The sequence below is a fragment of the Pinus tabuliformis genome, chromosome 7 (assembly GCF_031772625.1).
Source record: "Pinus tabuliformis cultivar Carrire ecotype Pingquan chromosome 7, CPIR1, whole genome shotgun sequence".
Taxonomy (NCBI): domain Eukaryota; kingdom Viridiplantae; phylum Streptophyta; class Pinopsida; order Pinales; family Pinaceae; genus Pinus; species Pinus tabuliformis.
The window spans coordinates 878,226,238-878,247,563 of NC_142293.1; the positions used below are offsets into that span (position 1 = coordinate 878,226,238).

General features: G+C 35.5%; 1 protein-coding gene across 1 annotated transcript; it reads right to left on the reverse strand.

Moving 5' to 3' along the window:
- Positions 1-239: 239 nt before the first annotated feature.
- Positions 240-3,832, reverse strand: LOC149250415 (uncharacterized). Its single transcript, XM_089459083.1, has 2 exons — positions 3,560-3,832; positions 240-864 (listed from the first exon to the last, which is right to left on the reverse strand). Exons 1-2 carry the CDS (start codon positions 3,651-3,653, stop codon positions 287-289), a joined length of 672 nt encoding a protein of 223 aa, XP_089315209.1. The 5' UTR covers positions 3,654-3,832; the 3' UTR covers positions 240-286.
- Positions 3,833-21,326: the final 17,494 nt, after the last annotated feature.

Sequence of the window (21,326 nt, forward strand, 5' to 3'; positions counted from 1 at the left end):
GTATTGCAAATGGAAGGATTCAAATAGATTCAATATGAAATAAGACATAACACAGCACTCCTACTCATGCACATACTCCAGGAAAGTCCCTGTCAATATAACTGCAAAACTCTTCATTGTGTGACTCATTGCATTCACTTATTTCTACCTATGAAATTTTGGTCTACTTTTCATATAAGAAAACCAACAACCTGCCACTTCATGAAAACTCTACGAAAATTTGATGCCATAAGACAGACTAAAGAAAGAAAGAAAGAAATTATATTAATGTCTACAATGGAGATGTTCATAAGAACAAACAGGAAGAACCCGTCACAGCAACAAGAACCATCAAACCCGTGAAACCCCATAACACCTTAGACATCAAGGCAGCACTGCAAGGGACACCACTTCCACTGAAACAGCCTTGACTTTGCTTTAAGGCCTGACCTCCTTCAAGCTCGAATGTAGAATTGGGTTGCCCACTGCCAAACAGAACACACCAAAAATAGGGCCCATTTCTATTAGTCCCACTCAGACCCACTCCAACCTCAGTGTGGTTTCCATCATACAAAACAGAAAGGCTCTTTTTGCTCTCAATGAGGACTTGAGAGAAGGCTTCTGGAGGCTTGGCATAATGGGATCGGCATGCCAAGAGCCTGCCTGATATTGTCTGCACTGTTGGCAACTCCACACCACAGTCAGGAGCAAACACTTCGGTTATATCGACCTCTGGAGGACTTTTCTTTTCATCACATGTTCCATTGTACGCTTGAATGTACTGTAATGCCATGCATCCCAGGCCTGGATTATCATACAGCACTGGCAACTTGTGTGCAGTTCTGTTCTTGTTGATTAGGTCAACTAGCTCATCAGCAGGGTTACCTGACAGGGAAATTTTCAGCTTGTGTTATTTCTTTTTGTTTCAAATAAGTATATTTTGAACGTGCATTCTTATTTTTGAGAGAAAAAACAAAACAATTTTTGCAATAATTCAGCTAAGTTCCATCAGAAATACAAAGGCCTTAAAATTATCTGCAAGTTCTTCAATAACAAGATTGGAAAGATTTCAACATTTAACCAACAATTGGACAACAATAATAATGTCAGGGCGGTTACCACAGACTGATATCATTAAATAGAAGTTGTTTGAACACATATCCAAATATTACTCTGAAAAGTTTTTGCATTAGAAAACTTATGCTCACCATGGCCAGAATTTGATGAATGGTGGAAGAATATTCTTCCAACCATTATTAATAGGGCGAAAGACAATGAGATACAATGTGAAAACAATATGAAAGTTACATAACATAAAAAGGATGACCTACTCTCAGATCCAATAAAAATGTTCATTGTTAACAGCTCATAACACTTGAATGAAAATAAGGGCAGTTCACATAGCGGTTTCCCCAGTTTGTCTCAGAATTATTTTTTGATAATTGTTGAACAACTTCAACAAAAACGGACATGCTGAAGAACGATTTCCAGCATGTACCTGAAATACAGACCGTGCACTTGGCATTTCTCAGCACGTGTAACAGGTTTTTTCCAATAATCCTTGAAAAGTGCAATGTTTTGAAAACAAAAACCCTGATACTAGTAAGGAAACAAACTGCAATGGAAACCCCATAACCAAGAGGCAAAATGATTAGAGAATTGGTTACTTGTGTGGAAAGCGAAACCTGTTCAACAGTGCTAATATAAATGTCATTTTCTACATCTTTCAGAAAAGAACAAAAAAAAAAAATCGTTAATATTATGTTGGCAGCTAGTATAAATAGCCTTACTCTCTAAATTTTTTGATAAAGTCGTTCAGCTTTAAATTTGTTATGAGCGATAGTTTAACTAATCCAACCTTTTGAATTTCTGAGAAAATGTCCAAATCCTGCCAAAACAGGGCCAACACTAGTTCAAGTCACAGCCGGAATTTTGCCAACCAGAAACTCTATTCGGTTTTTCCTCCGTAACAAACGGCAAACACAGAACAGACTCGGTTTCAGATCACGGTTTACTCACAAGAATGCACGGGAACCAAACAGAATGTTTCCGAAAGGGTATGCCCATATCATCCAGTGGCATGCCTACAATCATTTCTGTGATGCATCTCTGCGTATACACAGAAGCAGTCAAGTTGGCTGCAAACGCTATCCTTTTGCAGCTCAACCAAGCAGTTGAAGACTGAAAATGCAAAATTACATTCTCTTAAAATTCTCACAAAAGTGATTGGTCCAGCTAACGAGAAGAGATGTAACACTGAAAAGCAAATGATGGCAACTGCTGAGCTGTGCAATGCATCCAAATCCATGAATAAACACACTGTCAGTTGTCAATGTTATATCTGAAAACTAGCATAGATTTATTTTAACCCTGGATTTATTAAGATCCTGTAGGGATTCAAAGATCCATATGCAAATCTGTAATGGTATAAAAGATCCAGAGTCAACATAAATCGATGCTCTTTTCTTTAAAAAGTAGCAGTTAGATGTAGGAATTTTTTCATTCTAGTTTATTTATGTTTCAAAATTAACACATTTCTGTAGCTCCAGGCTGTGAGAGCATCTCTTTTCTCCATCACAATAATACCCTGAACAGTAGGGTCTGGCTGTTTACAAGTGTGAAATAGAATCCAATGGTCACAGGCAGCAAGGACATGCTGAGATTTGGGTACTCAAATTCTCAAAAGGGCTTATACGCAGGGATTCGAAATTCAAAAGAGCTTAACCCATGTTTTATATATATATTCCCTGTTTCCAGCAGAGGGTATTTTGATAAAGTTGTAAAAGGATTTGTTTTTCTCGACAGAAAGAGTGGGAAGGCTTATAAGAGTCATCAAAAATTGGAAAGGTCTCATAAGTGAAGGGAAATGACCCAACCTATTTACAAGAGTTGGGAATTAAGAAGACGGAAGCAGAGTCAGAATCAGAAACAGAAACAGAGATTCAATAAGCATTCCTATCCACCCTGCAGACGTCTTACTCATCACAGCTCATCTGTAAACACATATTTATAAGAAAAACATCAAAGCAATTGGTAAACTTTCAGTCAGTGTGGGGTTACGCATGTCTCTGTTTAACAGCCGTTTCTTTTCAAACGAGAAAAGCATAACATTTCAAACCATGTACCCCATTATCAGTCAGAAGAATCCTGTGCATTTCAGAAACCTCTCAGACACCTCCATGAAAGACACGTGTATGTTTTCATTCCATTCTCTGAAAACATAATTTCCAACAATGAAAGAGATTTACAGAGTTTCCTCTAACACCTTGTTGCCCTCGGCATTGCCTTGCTCCGTAAAGTATATGAGTGTGGAATGGTTATATCTATCTTTTAATGTTGGAGATTCCATTGCTAATTTGTCCAAAGTTTAGCAATCTGTAACATCCCATACAAATGGGTCACAAATAACTGACGAGGACGACTCAGGTGGGCTCACAAGAACACTTTTAGACTTCATTTCAGACCACAGATTAAGCATTTTCTTTCCTTGAATTTGTGCAAGAATGAGAATTTCCTTTGCAGGAAAACTGCAGAAACATCGATAAAGCAACGTTGTGGATAAGAGCAGTCATTTACATACCATGAACATGGGTGTGAGCTGCAACCATGTGTAATGAAGATACAAGTAGAGAAATGCACATAGCCAAAGGATGGAACACCATGGAAGAAAACATTGTGCCCCAAGCCTGTTCTGCTTAGAAACCCAAAATCAAAAGATATGCAGGATACCTAAAATTATAGTGAAGTTCGAACCAGTTACACCATTTTTTTCACAGTGAACCAGTTCACTGTTACCAGAATATTTTTTGCATCATGATGAAAAGGGATACAAAGAGAGGTAGACCTTCTAAAGTTAGTTTAATTCTCAAAAATATTAAAAATGGCGTTGTCATGGGAACAGTACAACGAGCATAAAGATAGGGAGCCTGCCTTTGTGGGCCAGAGTGTGTATGAAAAATCAAAAAGAGCAGTACACATTGTGGCCCCATGGTAGAAAGATTTTCTTTACTCTTGACTTTAACAACTCTTTTTTCCCACTACATGGCTATGCTTATCATCTACAACTTTGCCTTGAATTAGAAATGCTTTTTAAAATCTTAATAAAAACATTAATAGGCTGTCATCATAGCTTTGATAAATGATGTTTCTTGTCATTATATTTTTTTATGGAGGGTATAAATTTTTCACAAAATCAATCAATTTTTCCTTTAAAATATTTTGATATATTTAATAAGAATTAGGTTGAAAATTGCATTTTTATTTAAAAAAAAAATTGATTACAATTTTTTTTAAGATTTAAATTTTCTCATATATAAGTTAATGTTGCATTTTCTAAAAAAAAAAACACATGTAAATTCAATACATTAGCTTATCATTGTGCTTAGCCATGATATTGTGTAAGTGATCTCAATCTGTCCAGTGGAAAACTAGATATTTTTTACCATGTACCTATTGAGTAATTTGTCCAAAACTAATAGTTTTAATAGTCCTAACATAATTAAAGCATCATATATTGTACTGTAAAACAAAAGCAAAAAGAGGTAAACTAGCATATTGAAAATTATGATTTAAAGGAAGCGACCAAGGCCAAGTCTTTATTGCTAGATCCTAGAGGAGCTAGAGGAGCAAGTTCACATTGAAGATGATATTCGATATGGGCCAATCACATGACCATTTTTTCAAGACATACCCACAGATTTCATTGAACTCATTTGACATTCTCCAGACTGACAAAAATATTATGTCTTTCCTCGTGTTTGTCCTTCAGTGACTTGCCAAGCAGGGTCTTCATTTGCCAATACAAAGATAGGACCTGGAAGTATTTCTTCCTTCTTCCCCTAGTGTATCCATGGTCAAGAGTCCATGTGGAGATCTCCTCAAGAACTTTGCAATCTGAAAAGGCTTGTATGTCTCTTTGTGCAGTGGTTTCCAATTGACTAATCTCTTTTTGAGTTTCAGGGGGGATGACTGAGTGATAGTTATTAGCAACCTCATGGGCCTGTTGTTAGGCTTGGTCATGGCCCTAGGAGCTGCCCCCCCTCTACTCCTCATTCTTTGTCGCTGCATATCTAGCAAAAGGATGTTCCACCCACAATGTGAATAGGGGTAATTAGTGACAAAGACATAGAAGTAACTGCATTGCATATTCTTGGCTAAATGGTTGTTCAGGGGCCAAGACAACAAGGGGGTCACTGTCTCCCACAGTGCTTGGGGGATTTGACTAAAGGTAGGAAGGAAGCGTCTTGGAATGATGAAAGGGGGTCTCGACACAGATGGCACTTTGTGATAGAGGGAGGCTCAAACACTTTTAAAATTAAAATAGTAGCTATACCAAGTAGTCCAAACATCTACTCTTCTCACCCACACCAGAAATTGGACAAGCAAGTAGGAGTGAAATTGACAGTGGTGAAAATAGAGTGAATAATTACTCAGAGACCATGAAGCACTTCAAACACCAAAGCATGAGCTAAAGGGAGGCTAGAGAGTTTGATGAGTTAACATGTTGAATGGTTGCCAAATAATTGTAGTTGGTGATAGTGCTAACACCACCTTCCTTTATCACCATGAAAGAACCATGAATTTTCCACTCCATCACAATGCAATCCACCCCACAGAGAAGATGCAAAACCAAAATGATATAGTTTCTCCTTGGAGTACCTCCTTGGAGCTCAACGATTATGAATTGAATTAGCAGTGAAAGGATATTGTTAAACTCCTCAGTGACCAAACTTCTCCCAATCAGTCATCATGTAATGGGGAACTTGGCTTTTTCTTCTCTCCCCAACACAATTGACAAACACACCAATCTGAAATTTCCCTCTTGTCGTGCACCATATTACCAGTTTGTATTATGGGTCACATGCTCATGCCACCCTCAGTATTTAATGTGATCTCTACTATGGGGTTGCGAGCTTGCCCACCCAAAACATTTATCTTAGTTAACGTCCTCATCAAGGACTCTTTTTATCTTTTTTTTGGTAGGTAAGCACCCACGGGGATTTGAACCAGTGACCTATCACAAGGAGTGCCTTAACAGTGCACCCATTCACCATCAATCCAAAGCCCCGTGGGCTTCAAGGACTCTTTTTATCAATATTAACATAAACACTAAAATTATTTTTAATATTTTTAATATTTATACTTATATTGCCTAAAGATGTATTGTAATTGAAAATTTTATATTTACAATATTAGTGTATATATATATATATATATATACATATTTTTTATTTATTTTTCTCAGCAGAAAAAAGTATGTAACTTTTATTTATAAGGAGTATAAATAAGGTTACATCTGAAGCGTTTAACCTTGCAAAGTGTCTGTATGTCTTTATACAAAATAACGAACAATTGTTATAATCAATTGCCATGATCGGAAAAAATATACATACAAAAATGATATTATAAATTGACAAGATGACAACATCATTGTCCCTAAAAAATAGTCCATAGTATGAGAAGATTGGGTTAAACATCCACTATATGTGTCCACAAAGGTGCAGTATACAACTATAGAGTAACAATCCTCAAAGAGATGCAACAATATGATCATAGTAACCACACAGAGAAGAAATGTAACCTCCCAAATGATATTCATATCAAGGGGTCAAAAAAGAATTTGTCCTTTGGCCTTCTTTAAATTTAGTGATCAAGCATGTGCCTCTGTCTAGATCCAATCCAATTTTCAAGAGCTTATCTGCTTCTTCATTCTTGTGCCTGTATATGTGGTCAAAAGAAATATGTGAGAAAAGGGAAAAATTTTGGTTGTTTTTTTGAAAGAGGTGTAGTAAGGAGTAGTTTCAAAGAGTTGCTTTCCTTTTCATCCAATTTATGACCACTTGAGAGTTACCATAAACATGTAGTGAACTAACATTATTGGAGGTTGCAAGAAGAAAGATGATGTAGAGGACAAAGATCTTAGCATAATTGTTTGGGGATGGGCCAATATTTGTTGAGAAAGACAGGGTATGTGAGGCAAATAAATGGAAAATTCCTCTTGCTTTGCCAATGGAGGGAGAGCCTTGTGTAATGTTGTCAATGAAATCCTAAGGGGAGTTAGTTTGAATCTCAACTGGAGGTGGAGGAGTGCGAGAACACACTGGAGAGGATGACTAGTAAAAAGAGAGGATAACTGGACTTTGAGAGGAAACCTTTAAGGTGTTTGGAGGATTGTTATCAAATATGGTAGCTTTTCGTGCTAACCAAATGCCCTAGCTAACACACACAAGAAGGCCCTTGAGACTATCAGTGAAATGGGAAGATAAGTAAGGTTGTAACCAAAGATTAATATTTTGAGTTGCCCAATCCAAAGCTTGTGGACAAGAGCTTTTCATTTCCGACAAAACTTGTGAATAGGAAACTAATAAAGAGATGATTTATTGATTCAACATCTGATTTGTAAAGAGGACAAAAGTCGGGACTTGAAAGGATCTTCTTTGGAGAATATCCCAAGTTTGGACTTTTCCATTTAGCATGAGCCACATGAAAATTTTTGCTTTCAGAGGGCGTTTTATCTTCTAGAGATTTTTTTTTACACCAAGGAGGGGAAACAAGAGCAGGTAACTAAGATATATAGCTAAATTTTGGAACATATTACCCATCAGGACTTAAAATTGTTTAGAAATTATAAATTAGTTGATTTATGTGAAGTTTAATTTTAACTCTCATAAAAAAAAGAGTCTAAAATGAAAGTTGGTTGCTAAGAATACATTGTTCAATGAAGTTTAGTTGTTCTTTACTCAATATTAAGATTTCATCTTGTTGTAGCGGCTACAACCACCCTCCAAAATTTTACCTTAGCTTCGTTTTGGAGCCTCCCTACCAACCTTTCACAACATCATGTCTTGCTTCATCAAGTACACAAGCTTCAGTGTTTTTCTTGCAGAAAGGAAGCTTTTCTATCAGAGCTTGATGCACCCCCCTCACAGGTTGTTTGTTCGAAGTTGATCTAGCTGCAAGTTGAGCATCTCCCTCAAGAAATTGTGCAATTCTGGAGGGCAACCATCCTTCCCTCCAAAAATTGGACAATTCAGTCTGGCATCTTGATGGGCTCCAGAATTATGCAATTCTGTGAGTCAGGCTTCATCTAGAAAATTGCACAATTCCTCCCAACAGGGTTGCTCAGCCCAGGAATTGTGCAATCCTGGGCAGCAGTCAGTTGCTCTGCCCAGAAATTGCACAAATCTCCTAGGCAGCCAGCCCAGCTCCCTTCCAGAAATGCGCATTTTCTCCCAGCAGTTGAGAAACCTCATGCATGTGCAGCTAAGTTGATCGGTTCCCTCCGAGACCGAGAAAAATTGACTTGTATGCATGGGCTGCTTCTCCCAAGGCAGCATGCAAAGGCCTCCCTTGATTCAGGGATCTACTTTTAGCAGCTGGGGGTTGCATGCAAGGATCATTTTAGAAACCTCCCACCAAGTGTCACTCTTCCTAGATTTGTGGTATGCATGTCACATCTTTGATTTTATCAAAACTCATGAACTGGACACTACAGAGCTCATTCCCCACATCAACCTTGTAACTCTGGCATCCCACATTGCATCTAGGAGTCGTTGGTACATTCATCTCAGCTGTCTTGGGGTAAGTTCACTTCTCATGTCTTGTGTTGCATTTCTAGCGCTTTTTGTGTTTCCCTTCGTATGAATGTTGTCTACTTGATTTTAGCAAACGCTTGCTGTCATTTTGATACATACTAGCTTTTACTAGCACCGTTTCAGTTTTCATTAACATCTCTATGTTGCGCATGCATGAAACTGTTTTTCACTAATGGTCACCGATTTGGCGACTCGCCTCACCCACATGCATGTTGTTCCATTTTCTGAATCTTTCATTCACTGTTTGCATGCACGATCATTCACTTATGCTTACACTCAGTATCGTCGTGCATTCGCATTCACATTCTCTTTCAGTTGCCCGTCAACGAGTTTAGGCAGCCTTGGTGCAAACTCTGCCTCACCAAGACATCATTGCGCAATCCTGAGAGGGAAGGCCCTGTCTTCCTATCAGGAAATGTGCATTTCTTCCCATTGACTGTCCTCCAGTCTTTCATATTGCAATTCTGGGGGACAGTGACTGTTGGCCCAGAAAATTGCACAATGCAGTCACTGAGCCTGCAACCATTTCCAGCTGAGATTGTGCATTGCGTAATTCCGGCAGTCAGCAACCAAACTGGACTGTTCATTTCACAGTTCCAACAGTCAATTAGCCTCCCAGTAGCCTAGACTATGCATTGCGCAGTCTTGGCAGTCAGTCTCCTGACCTCTCGACAGAAATTGCGCAACCTTCATGATCAATCACACAAGTATGTTGCAAGTCAGTTCTCAAGTTCATTTTGGTTTTCGACTGACAGATTGCTTTCCATGAGTGTTGCCATGTCTCCAGGTATCACAGGTGTTCATTTGCCTCTCAGCAGTACAGGTACAATGGTTTCCAAGAGAGCAGAGTCGAAGACACCGTTCAGAGCACACTTGGGATGCAGTCAATCAAGTATCTATGGACTTGCCTACCCACAAAGACATCAAGTTGTTCATAGACAAGGATATCAAGATATAACGGCAGCAACATCACAACGAGCAACATCATGAATAGCAGCTGAAGGCAGCATACCAGATGCAGCGAATGGAAGAGGAAGGTTGTTGACAATGCAGAGCTAGAACAAAGTTGCAAGTTCAAGCAAATCCACTTGTGGTGAAAGCAACTTTGGAGACTTGGGCTATGAAGTGACAATGCGACATGAAGATCACGCGAAGGAAAAGAACAGAATAGAGAAGGATTTGCATGTGCTCAAGAAGCAACTCAAGGAAGAACAAGAGTTCCATAGACAAGAGAATAAGTTGCAACAAGAATAGGTACAACAACGAGCGCAACATGCACTCACAGATGAAACTGTGCCCGTACAAGTTAAAGATCCATCCCAGCAATTGGCAGGGAGTAGACATAGTGAGCAGTGTTGTTGATCGCATGCAAGGGAATTCAGCAGTATGCATGTCATTGTGCACACGCATGCGATCCCACCCATTTACCACAGTCACCGAGGCAAAGACAAGAAGCAAGTCCAACTGGTGTTGAACATGTAGTTGATAGTTGATGTGCGTGACCACCAACACACACTGGAAGATCAACATGGACACTATGCATCAGTGTGTTGTTGGTTCGGCCACACCTAAGAAGACCATGTGCATGTTAGCAGATGAGTTGGATGGAGGAGCCACATTAATGCACCCGGATGCAACAGAGCCAAGAGTTTGCTTCAGCAAGATGTCACCATGGAGCACATGCACACCATCACGGATGACCAAGCTTGGCATCAGCTCACCACCTTCACCATCACAAGCATGCCAAAGAGTTGGTCTCACCACAACGGACCAAGTGTCAGTGATGTCTTGCATGGCTTTCTCAAGCCATTTTGTCTCACATGGGCACATGTGCATTGTAATGTAACGTCTTGTCAAATGGAAGTTCAAGTGTCAATAGTTGGATGTAACAGCCATAGAGTAGATGAAGGGTCATGAGGGTAGTTGAACTGTCACAAAGGGGAATGTCAAGGGTCACCCAACCCTTTGTTATAAATAGAACCACATAACTCATTGTAAAGGCTTTTGGTCAGCCAAGCTTTCGATAAGACTATCTTGGAGAGAGCTTGGACAGTATTGTAATGAGCCTTGGCTTCTCCACTGCGAAGAGCTAGTACATCTCTTTGGAGGAGCATGCGGTTGTGGCTGTAACGTTCTGCTATTGGAACTAGTGGTTGGACATGGAGATATTTTATGAGTGGAACTTACACTTCTTAATATAACAAGAGCCAACATGTTTCATGCATATGTTGTATTGTATTCTATGCTATTTGGTTTACTCTAAATGATACATGTATTGGTTTCCTTACGCATGCATGTATAACTATCTGTGTATGTGTGTATGAATATTTATGAAATGTGTTGTTGGTTTAACCATCACTTTGGATTGCTTGGTAACTTGTCTTCCATGTTCTGATGTATCTTTGCTCATGTGTTCCCTTCTTAACTACATGCCATCACAGGTTTCCAAGGGGTGCACTCATCTCAACCCCCGTGTGTTAGAACCTCTCATGCACCTTCCTTGGCTCGTTGTAGCTATCACACCCTTGCTACCAATAGAGTTATCTTACTTGCCTCCTGCAAAATGTAGTCAAGGCATTACCATAAGACCCACTGTTGGGACTCCTATACCAAATAGTCTGATGTCTAATTGGGACTTCTTACCGCAGAGATCCCCTAACATGTTGACAGGTCTAGCACCGTCAACACATCCCAATATTAAAATTGACCATAACTTAAGTTCAATTTAATTTAAGAAAAAAAATATAAATAAGTTCAAAAATTTACATAAAATTTAGAGTTAAATAAAAATTTTATTTTTGAATATTATTATCATTAAGATATTTTTAAAAAGATAACATTATATGTTTTTATGAATTAAAGTTATTATTTTTAAATAACAATTTAAGTGGGATGTTATTATTAGGAGGATGTTTTTTAAAAATAGTGATATATGTTTTTATGATTTGAAGTTTTTAAATATAATTTATTATAAGTAGTTTTTTTGTAATGTAAGAATATATATATATATATAACTTAGAAGCAACATGTAACTACTAGTGTGCTCTGGGTTCTACGACTTGTTCTCCTCTTCGTAAATCAATTCATAATCAGGGGATTTGAAACTTGAATCTCCCAGTTTTCATAGATTTCACATTACTTCGATTGCTAATTGATCCATGACTTTCTGGGTTCTACGACTTGTTCTCCTCTTTGTAAATCAATTCATATTCGGGGGATTTGAACCTTGAATCTCCTAGTTTTCATAGATTTCGCATTACTTCGATTGCTAATTGAGCCACCCCTTAGACTAATCGCCAATTGAGTTATCCACTAAGACTAAAACATTATGGTAATTATCTATTTTTTTCAGCATAAAATCATGGTAAGGCCAGAGACCATAAGAAATATATTTTAAATTTTAATATTTTGTATTTTTTAAAGATTTATGTTTATTTTAAATAAAATATAATTAACTATCACATTTTGTTTTAATTTAGATATATTATTTATTAAATATATTAATATAATTTTAATTTTTGAAAATCAAATAAATAAATTAATATTAAAAAATATGGTTGAAAATCTAATAAATAAAGTGATGTTTTTTTTTTTTTCAAAGAAATAATGTGTGTGTGTTTTTTTAAATGTGGTTCATTGTACTAATATGGTACAATTATGTCTACTAACAACATTTACCTACCATTCAGAGGAAGGTTCACAACGCAAGATTTGAACGGGGGAGGAAGACACTGGGGAAGGGAAGGAAGACAACAGAGTGTCCCCATTGCAAGGTTTACAACACAAGATTCGAACTTGGGGGGAGGAAGACAACAGATCGTCCCCACCACACGACCTACCATCTTGGCTAAATAAATAATGGTTTTATTTTCAATTTCAAAATATATAATTTTTGAATTAACATTTAAAAAAAATTGTATTTTAAACTTTATAATATAAATATTTGATATTTTAAGCTATATTAGAAATTCTATTAATTAATTAAAATGTCAAAATACATATATTGAGTTCTTTTTTTTGTTGCCAAGACACATGGGAAACCCAACCAATTTACAAATAAAATGAGTTGTCCAGCCATATAGTTTGGGAAACCCAACCAATTTACAAATAAAATGAGTTGTCCAGCCATATAGTTTAAGCTAAGTTCTAAATAAATAGTAACAAAAGTATCATAGAAATCCGTAGTGTATCTATTCTACCTATCCTTATAATAACCAATAGCTCTATTGAGCTATGCCAAAAAACAATAAATTTAATCATATAAAACTAATCTATAACATGGAGATTAACGCCAATGTTTATCTAAGGGTTTGCACAGGCTGCAATTGAGGGTCTCAGACCTTGAGAAGAAGAGGTTGCTAGTTTTGCCTTTATGTCCTTCAATTGAAGCATGACCCCATCCAGTTGGGGAACCCCCTCTCTTACTTCATCCCTATCCCATAAGATATTTCTTATATTATCTTGGTGTTCCAATAAGGTTCTATTGTTTTCCATTGTTTTGTGTCTCTTACTTGCAAGTTACCACCATTTGGCACCCAATTTCCTATCTCATGATTAATATCCGAGTCATGCATGGTAGTTGGATTTCTTCTTCAACAATAGAGATATATTCAAATGTATTTGGAGGGGTTTGTTTGCAATATATATCTATTGCCTCCTGTACAACTTCTTGAACCAACAAGCCATACACCTTGTACTACCCCTACTACCTCTACTTCGACCACCACAACCTCCACATATCCATCACTTGGTACTCAAACATGGATTTAAGACTAGCTTTAGGGAAAACAGATTGAAGCATAGTCTAGATGAACACTAATTGATAGGCAGGGGAGGAATGGAGAAATTGCTCACAGAGGGGAAAACCCAATGCAAGAAAAGGGGTCATGAAACGAGAATGAGACATCATGGTAAGGAACACACAATTGAACAATAATTAATATCTTTAATTAAGAAGGAAGGCCCAACACATTTTGTTGTTGATAAAAGAAAATCATAATAAGAATTTTCTAAGAAATAGTCCAAAAATCATAGACCGAATTCAACCTAGACAGAATCCCCTAGCTCATAAAAAAAACCAAGCTTACCATGATCAAACTCTTTAACCTGAAATAAAAACCCTACATACTTATCAACTAAACTACCACGTACAGTATCATTCACAAAATAATTAACAAAAACTACATTGAATCTAAGCAAACATGGAAATAAATCATAAAATTTATACACCATAAAAACTGTAGATATTCTTCAACAAGAATTGAATATTCCTGTAAAATCACCAATCTACCATATTCATCATAAATTGTAGTTCCATAATAACATCATAATACATTATTTCCCTGGGTAAACTCATATAACATGAGGACATTGGCATTCGTATGGTGGTGATCTTATCATCAGCATCTTACTAGGAAACAAATACTATTCTTTACATATTATTAAATCTCTTATGTTGGTGATCTTATCATCAGCGTCTTACTGGGAAACAAATACTATTCTTTACATATTATTAAATCCCTTATTCTCTGAGCGTTTGGTATTCACCTATTGTTACTATGTCAAATCATTACCTTTCCTAGCTTTGTCGCTTAATTAGCTTAGTTGAAGAATCTATTAATATGAGTTACCATTTTTCCTTTCTAAAATACTATTTTTAATAGTTATTTAACTGCAAGACATCATAACTCGCAACTATTTTGGAAATTTACTTGGCAACAAAATGATGATTTGTAGGAATTTTGGTTAACTTTTATTTATATTTTTTAAACTGTTATTTACTTATATTTATTAAATAAATATATTTATTATTAAGAATTTGTCATTTATGCAAGAAATAATACTATGTAATTAGTGTGAACAACATTATTATTAATATTAAATATTTATTTTAAATAAAAATAATTTATATAGATTATAATATAAATATAAATATAAAATTATTAGAAAAGATAGAAATACATTTCTATATTAATTTTTGGATTTTTTTAGAGTTGTAATTGAATTATTTTAATTTTGTTTAATTTAGTTAAAATCTATTGATATAAGTTTTTATAAAATTATAAATTTTATAATTTTTCATGCATAAATAATTTAGGTGTCTTGAATTTTTTCTGAAATATTTAAATTATGTATATTATATGATTCAAATTTACAATTTCAATAAATTTTTATTAAATTTTAAGAAAAATTAATACAAAATATACTTTGAAAAATACCAAATCATAAAAAAAATATTACATAACTTTTAATTATATATTTTTAAAATATTGAGTTTTCTTTTCTAAAATTTTCTTTACATTTTATAAATGTTGAACATCCATCATCTATCCAAAAAAATTGAATACAATGATATGGGTGCCCATCCTACTTAAACAACAATGATGAATATGCTAAAAACATGTCACCATTTAAGGGATTTGAACATTGAATATTACCATTCCTAGTGGACCTATCATTCTATTTTAACAAAAATATTAAAATAAATAATATAGATTAAAAAGAATGAGAAAAGTATATTAACATTAAATTTGACATTGAATGCAATTGTAACATGTTTATAATATATTTGCAAGAATGGTAATAGCTTGCCCTTTCCAAAGATGAAACATCGTTGGCTTGGGTAAATTTGATTTTGTCAAGTTACATGTGGTTTTCGAGCTACATGTTTAACAAAGTCCATGGTTTTTCGAGCTACGTGTTTATCAAAACCTATGGCTTTGCCTATAGTATTCATTTCGAATGTAGCCTTTTTAAATATGGAAAGGTTCCAAGTAAAATTGTCCTTCTTGATCAGTGGGATCCCAACAATGGTGTTTTTAGACAACACCACTTCTCTCGATGTTTAGTGACCTTATTAGATTTTGGATGAGACTTTCTTATAGGTCATTTTTTCAATTGAGAGTCAATTAATTTCTTAGGTGAGAGTTTATTAAACTCTGGGCTATGAATTTGAATGCTATGTTGTTTCAATTATGAGTTTAAAGTTTATATTTAGAGTTGAATTTTAAGTAAGGAGTTTAAGAATTCTAGATTGAAATTTCAAAAAAATTAGATGAAGAGTATAGGTTAAGAATTTGCATTGGCCAATGCTCTTAAGCAAAAAGTTGTTGCCACAAATTTTTCCAAGTATCTCTTGACAAAAAGTGTAACCCATTTTAATGGACAAGTAGAGGTATTCTTCTTTCATGCTTCAATTTTTTAGGATGTAGACAAATGCGACTACTTATACTCTTGTTATATAGGCCTAGGGTATTTTTTAAGGATTTAAATATTTTCCTATATATAGTATTGTAGGAGACTATTTTGGTTTGAAAATTTATACCTATAGAATGTAGATGCATATTCAACAAAAACGTGTAATTTACTCTTAGAATTGGTAATTTTTTTGTGAATATCATCCATTTAATCATATATATGTAAAAAATTGGAGAATTTTTAACCAAAAGCGAAAGAAAATGTCCAAAAAATAGTCAATTTGAGAAATTTCGCCCCTAAATTTTTCCCTATATAGGTCTTACAACTCTTTTGCATTACTTTGACCTAGATTTTGACAATCGTCACTATTGAATGTCATTGCTCTTTGTCTTTGAGTATTTAATATATTGATTGAAAATTTATAGAGGAAGCTCACACATTTTATGTATACTTGGGTTTTACTAAGAGAATTGCTTTCTCTCAAATTTGATTATTCTTTTAACAATGATTGATTTTGATTAACTTAGTGGTAATCTTCCCTTCTCATGTATGTGAATATTACCATGAAATGTAAACTTATAATCATAACAGATATTCTTTGCTAAAATGTCATGACTTATGAGAATTTGCTCCATAAATTGCACTTAACCATGTTTGCATAAAGACTTTCTTCTGTGAGAATGATAACCTGTAAGGGGTGAAACATGTATATGAGGTATTTGAAGGTTATGAAAAACTCTTGCTTACCATCAAACCGAGGCCTTGCATAATAAACTTATTATTGTACTTATTTTTAGATTGAGAATGTTTTTGTTATTTCCCAAGCTATATAAAAACCAAGTTACTATAGCTTTCATTCTCATCTTAGCTAGTTTACCGTCTCTTTTATTACTAAAGATGAAGATGAACCTTCACATTCCATATGTAACACACAATGTAGCAAGGATCAAAAGTACAATTCAATTTTGTTAGCTAAGATATCCATGCTAGATATAATTGTCTATTTAGAGATCCTCACCCTTTGAGATCTTTGAATCATTATGTATACTTATGTGTTTTTACCTTTCGATTGTAGATCTTAATTGTGGAAGAAGTTGTTACGTGAAGATTAAATCCCATCATGGATCTCTTGCCTTACTACTTGATTATTTCACGTATATAGAAAGAGCCACAACCATCTCAAATTTTGGAAAGATCTTGGAATAATTATGAATGCTATGCATGTTTTTACCTTTTGATTGCAAATCTTAATTCTAGAAGAAAATGTTATATGTCCTAAGATTGAATTCCACTAAGCATTTTTCTTGTTTTACTAATTGTTCACTTACATAAAAAGAGACACATAAAACTTGTTGGCTTTCAAAAGAACACTCAACATCAAACCTCCCCTATTATCTAAAACTTGGATTGTATTTAAAAGATAAATCCTTTATAGTATATTACTCAATTTTCTTTAGCCTTAAATATTTAAAAAAAATTCCTCCCTATATATATATATATATATTTTTTTTTTTTTCAGAAAGAAAAAAGCTTCAATATATTATATGAGAAATATAAGAGTCCAAAAATATCTGGATACATCCAAATTGTTCTAAAATAGTTCTGTATGCCACATTGTCTAATAAGCTCCTATATTCAAATAAAAACCAAAATATCTATGTAGCTAAATAACTATCAACTATCAAGGCTCTGTGAACAGTACAAAGAATCATGATATAAGTGAAAATCATCAGCTGATGAGGCAAAATTATCAAATCTGAGCACTAAAAATCTGGCAAAGCAAAATCTTGGATCTGAAAAGTGGTTCCTTCCGAAAATATCTCGAGATGCCAAAGTCCAGGAGAGGAGGTGAGACCCAATTTAGAAAGTGTATCAGCTGTAGAATTTTTGTCCCTGCTGATGTGCTCAATAGTGCTATCAACCATGCGGTTCCAGTAGTAGTTGATCCTGTCTCTCCAACTGGTCAGGTGCTGCGCCAAAATGAGATTTCTCCTATTTACCGAATCAACCAAAATCTTCGAATCTCCAAAGATAGCAACCTGCTGTATGTCAAGGAAAATACAAAATTTTAAAAGTCCAGTGAGAGCTATGGCTTCAGCCAAATTATTGGAGCCATGACCGTCGTGCCAGAATGAAGAAAAGTGTGTAGAATCATTTATCTTGATGTGGAAACCACAACCACATTGACCCTTCTGTGCGGCCCCATCGAAGAATGCGGATGGCTGAGAAGATTGTTCTGATAATGGCCGAGCGGAAAATTTGTTCTTGTGCTTGATTATCTTCTGAGGTAGAGATTCTAAATATACAGAGATTGAATCCAAGGTTTTAGCATATTATCCTCCATATATATATATATATATATATATATATAGCTTGAGTGGGCCTAATGGTTAAGAGCATGTGTTTCCTCCTAAAAAATCATAAGTTCAAAAACGAAAGAGGGTAGAGTATGTATACCTTTGTAAAGTTAATAGTCAAATCGTTATATGGAAGTGAGTCATTATCTCATAAACAAGAAAATCTCATACACCAATTTAATATACTTAACTGTAACCTTAAAATTAAATAATAATAATATAATATTGTTTAATTTAATTCAATCCCATATTTTGTAATTTTCTATAATCACCCTTTTACCTGCAAAACATAAACAAGAGTGATCATTAGTATAACCGTGTGTAGATCAGAATTATTTGTACTTACACTAAATAATTATGTGGTTCGACCTCGAGATGTGGACATGGTTTGCCTTTTAGATTGTGATGGATATTCAAATCTTGATGTTTATAAACTTGTCCTATTTAGACCTAAAATTTGAGACAAGAAGTCCCCAACAACTCTGCCAATTATGAATATAAAAATCTCAAACAAAAAGTGATTTAGTATTTATTGGGTGCACATTTTTCCAAGTTTAGCGGGAAGTAAAAAAGAACACCCTCAAAACACATACATGATATTATATATTAAATCTATAAATTAGTGGGGGCTACTAAAATAAGGAACAAGATTCCTATTCCTTGCCAAGAATTTTTGGTTCAAAATGTGTACCAGATTTTCAAATTTGTTGTCTCGTGAAGGAAAAAAGTATTTAAAAAATTCGAACGTAAAATATGCCACTAATTGAGGGAACACTGAGTTGTCTCCAAAAAACTGGTCATTTAATAAATAAGTAAAAGAAAGTGCATGATTGGTAGTATGTTTATAAATACATTTTAAAAATAAAGTCTATATTTGGTACTCTATATTTTTCAGTCTTTTGGATTGGTATTTTATTTTCAAATTGTAAGTGTGATATGTTCTAGAGTGTTATTAATTTTTTATATTTTTATTGGTATCGTTATGTTTAAATTATAAATGTGATATGTTTTAAAGGGTTAGTAATAAGTAATTTTTTTATTATATTATTTTATTAATAAAAATAATTTTTTTAAGAGTTTTATTCAATGAATTCATTCATGTTATATAAAAAAAATTATAATATTAAATCATTTGGAACACTAACTTACATTAACTTTTATACGAGAACTATTTCGAACATTAACTTTTATATCATTGGATATTGACCACCCAGGAACATTAACTTTTATATAATTGGATATTGATCACCTAGTAACATTAACTTTTATATCATTGGATATTGACCACCCACGGAAGTTTTTTTTTGCTTGTATTTTAATATTTAACGAAAAAGTTTATTTAGTTGGTAAAATGAGTGTGGTGATAATTTATATCAGAGTTGGATTTCCTATAATATATGTTATCTTTTTATGGATTGACATAGTTGCATAAGTAAACTAATTAGGTGATAGACAAATTCATAAACCTAATGTTAACCTTAATGTTTATGGCTTTCCTCTTTGGTATAGATTGTTTGATTTTAAATTTTTTGTGTAAGCTTGGCAGTGCTTTTCTTTTCTATTAATCATATGTCAGGCGGGTTATAAAATATATGTCCAGTGGCCTCAACCTGCCTAAAGAAAACCAGGTCTGTTGGCCACCAATCAACATCATATGCCATCCTAAACATAAACAGTTTGAGCATGTCCATCCAGGGGATATAAAATATTATGTCTAATATATGTTTAAACTTACTACTAACAATGTAAATGTTATCCAACCAAATCATTGTAACAAAAACATCAAAAAACTTTCAGGAAGTTCATAACTTCTCGACAATCAGTCATTTAACAATTCTATGGGAGTCGGGTCCTTTGCATTCGACCCTGGCATTTCGTTTTGTTGTAGGCTTTGTAGCTGTTTTTCCATGCGGCCAAGGCAGACATTTTGGTGGTACTGTTGCACCTGTACTGCCTAGATCTCCCGCTGAATATCTTTTAGGCTAGGCCCCTCTTGTTGGGTTTGCGGTGACTCCTCCAAATTCCTGGTAGTTGTCATTGCTTTTTCCAATAAATTCTTCATGACCCAATAGAATTGGACTGACTGATTGAAGAGAGTCTGCATGCTTCAAGTGTGTCAAGGCTCCAGAAGCAGGGTTTCTCAATCCTCTATTAGAGGCGACTCTGCCACAGCTTTGGCATTCAATTTCGCCTCGCATGACGACATTAGGGACTTCACCTGTGCTAGGGTTCCCCCATTGTAAGCATGCATGAGGTTTTGCATGTTCTCCTCCCCGGTTTTCTCACCTCTCTTCCACTGGCTCTTGTTGGTTGAGGCCAACAACGTTTTCCTTTTGTTTTTGTTCTGTTTACAGTTGCGGTGGTGCCCTCTTTTCCTCGGCCCCACCTCTGCCTTCACCATGCTGCCTTCAACTAGAATTTCCTTTAATCGCGGAACCTCCCGAGCTCTTGCCTTGGCACGGAGTAGCGGTGCCAGAGTCGAAGGGAGAAGTAATTTAGACAGGCCTGAAAGAGTAATGTATGCAGAAGAATTAAAAAGAAACATCCAAATGTTGGTATTTCCATCCATCCATTCCCCGTGGAATGGAGTTACCGTGTCGTGTTTCCTCGTCTGAGGAGTGAAACTCAATTTCCCTCCAACCCCCTCATCATTTGGCTTCATCCTCTCGGTGCCCAGACTTAGGTGAATTCACTCCCTTGGACTCTCTATTCTTCCCCAGGTCCAGCCAGTCCTCTGACTCTCTATTCTCCCCCAGGTCCAGCCAGTCCTCTGATTCTCTATTCTCCCCCAGGTCCAGCCAGTCCTCTGGCTCCAAGAATTAAGCCCTGCCATAACAAAATTGATAGACACATAGGTGTTGGGATACTCTGAGTCCCCATTCATGCCCCTTTGGGCCAAGGTTTTGCCTGGAGACCAGACCTTGGATAAATTGACAGACCCGTCAGTGTTTGGTGACCTCGACTCCCCATTCATGCCCCTCTGAACCAAAAAATTGTCGGAAGACCCGACCATGATGGTATTGATGAACATACTGGTAAAGGGTGTGCCTAGACTTGACTGCTTCCTTCCCTCCAGCACTCTATTCTACCCCAGGCTCGACCAGGCCTCTGGCTCCAAGAATTAAACCACGTCGTAATCGAATTGGCAAATACACAGGTATTAGGGTCCCCCGAATCCCCATTCATGCCCCAATGGGCC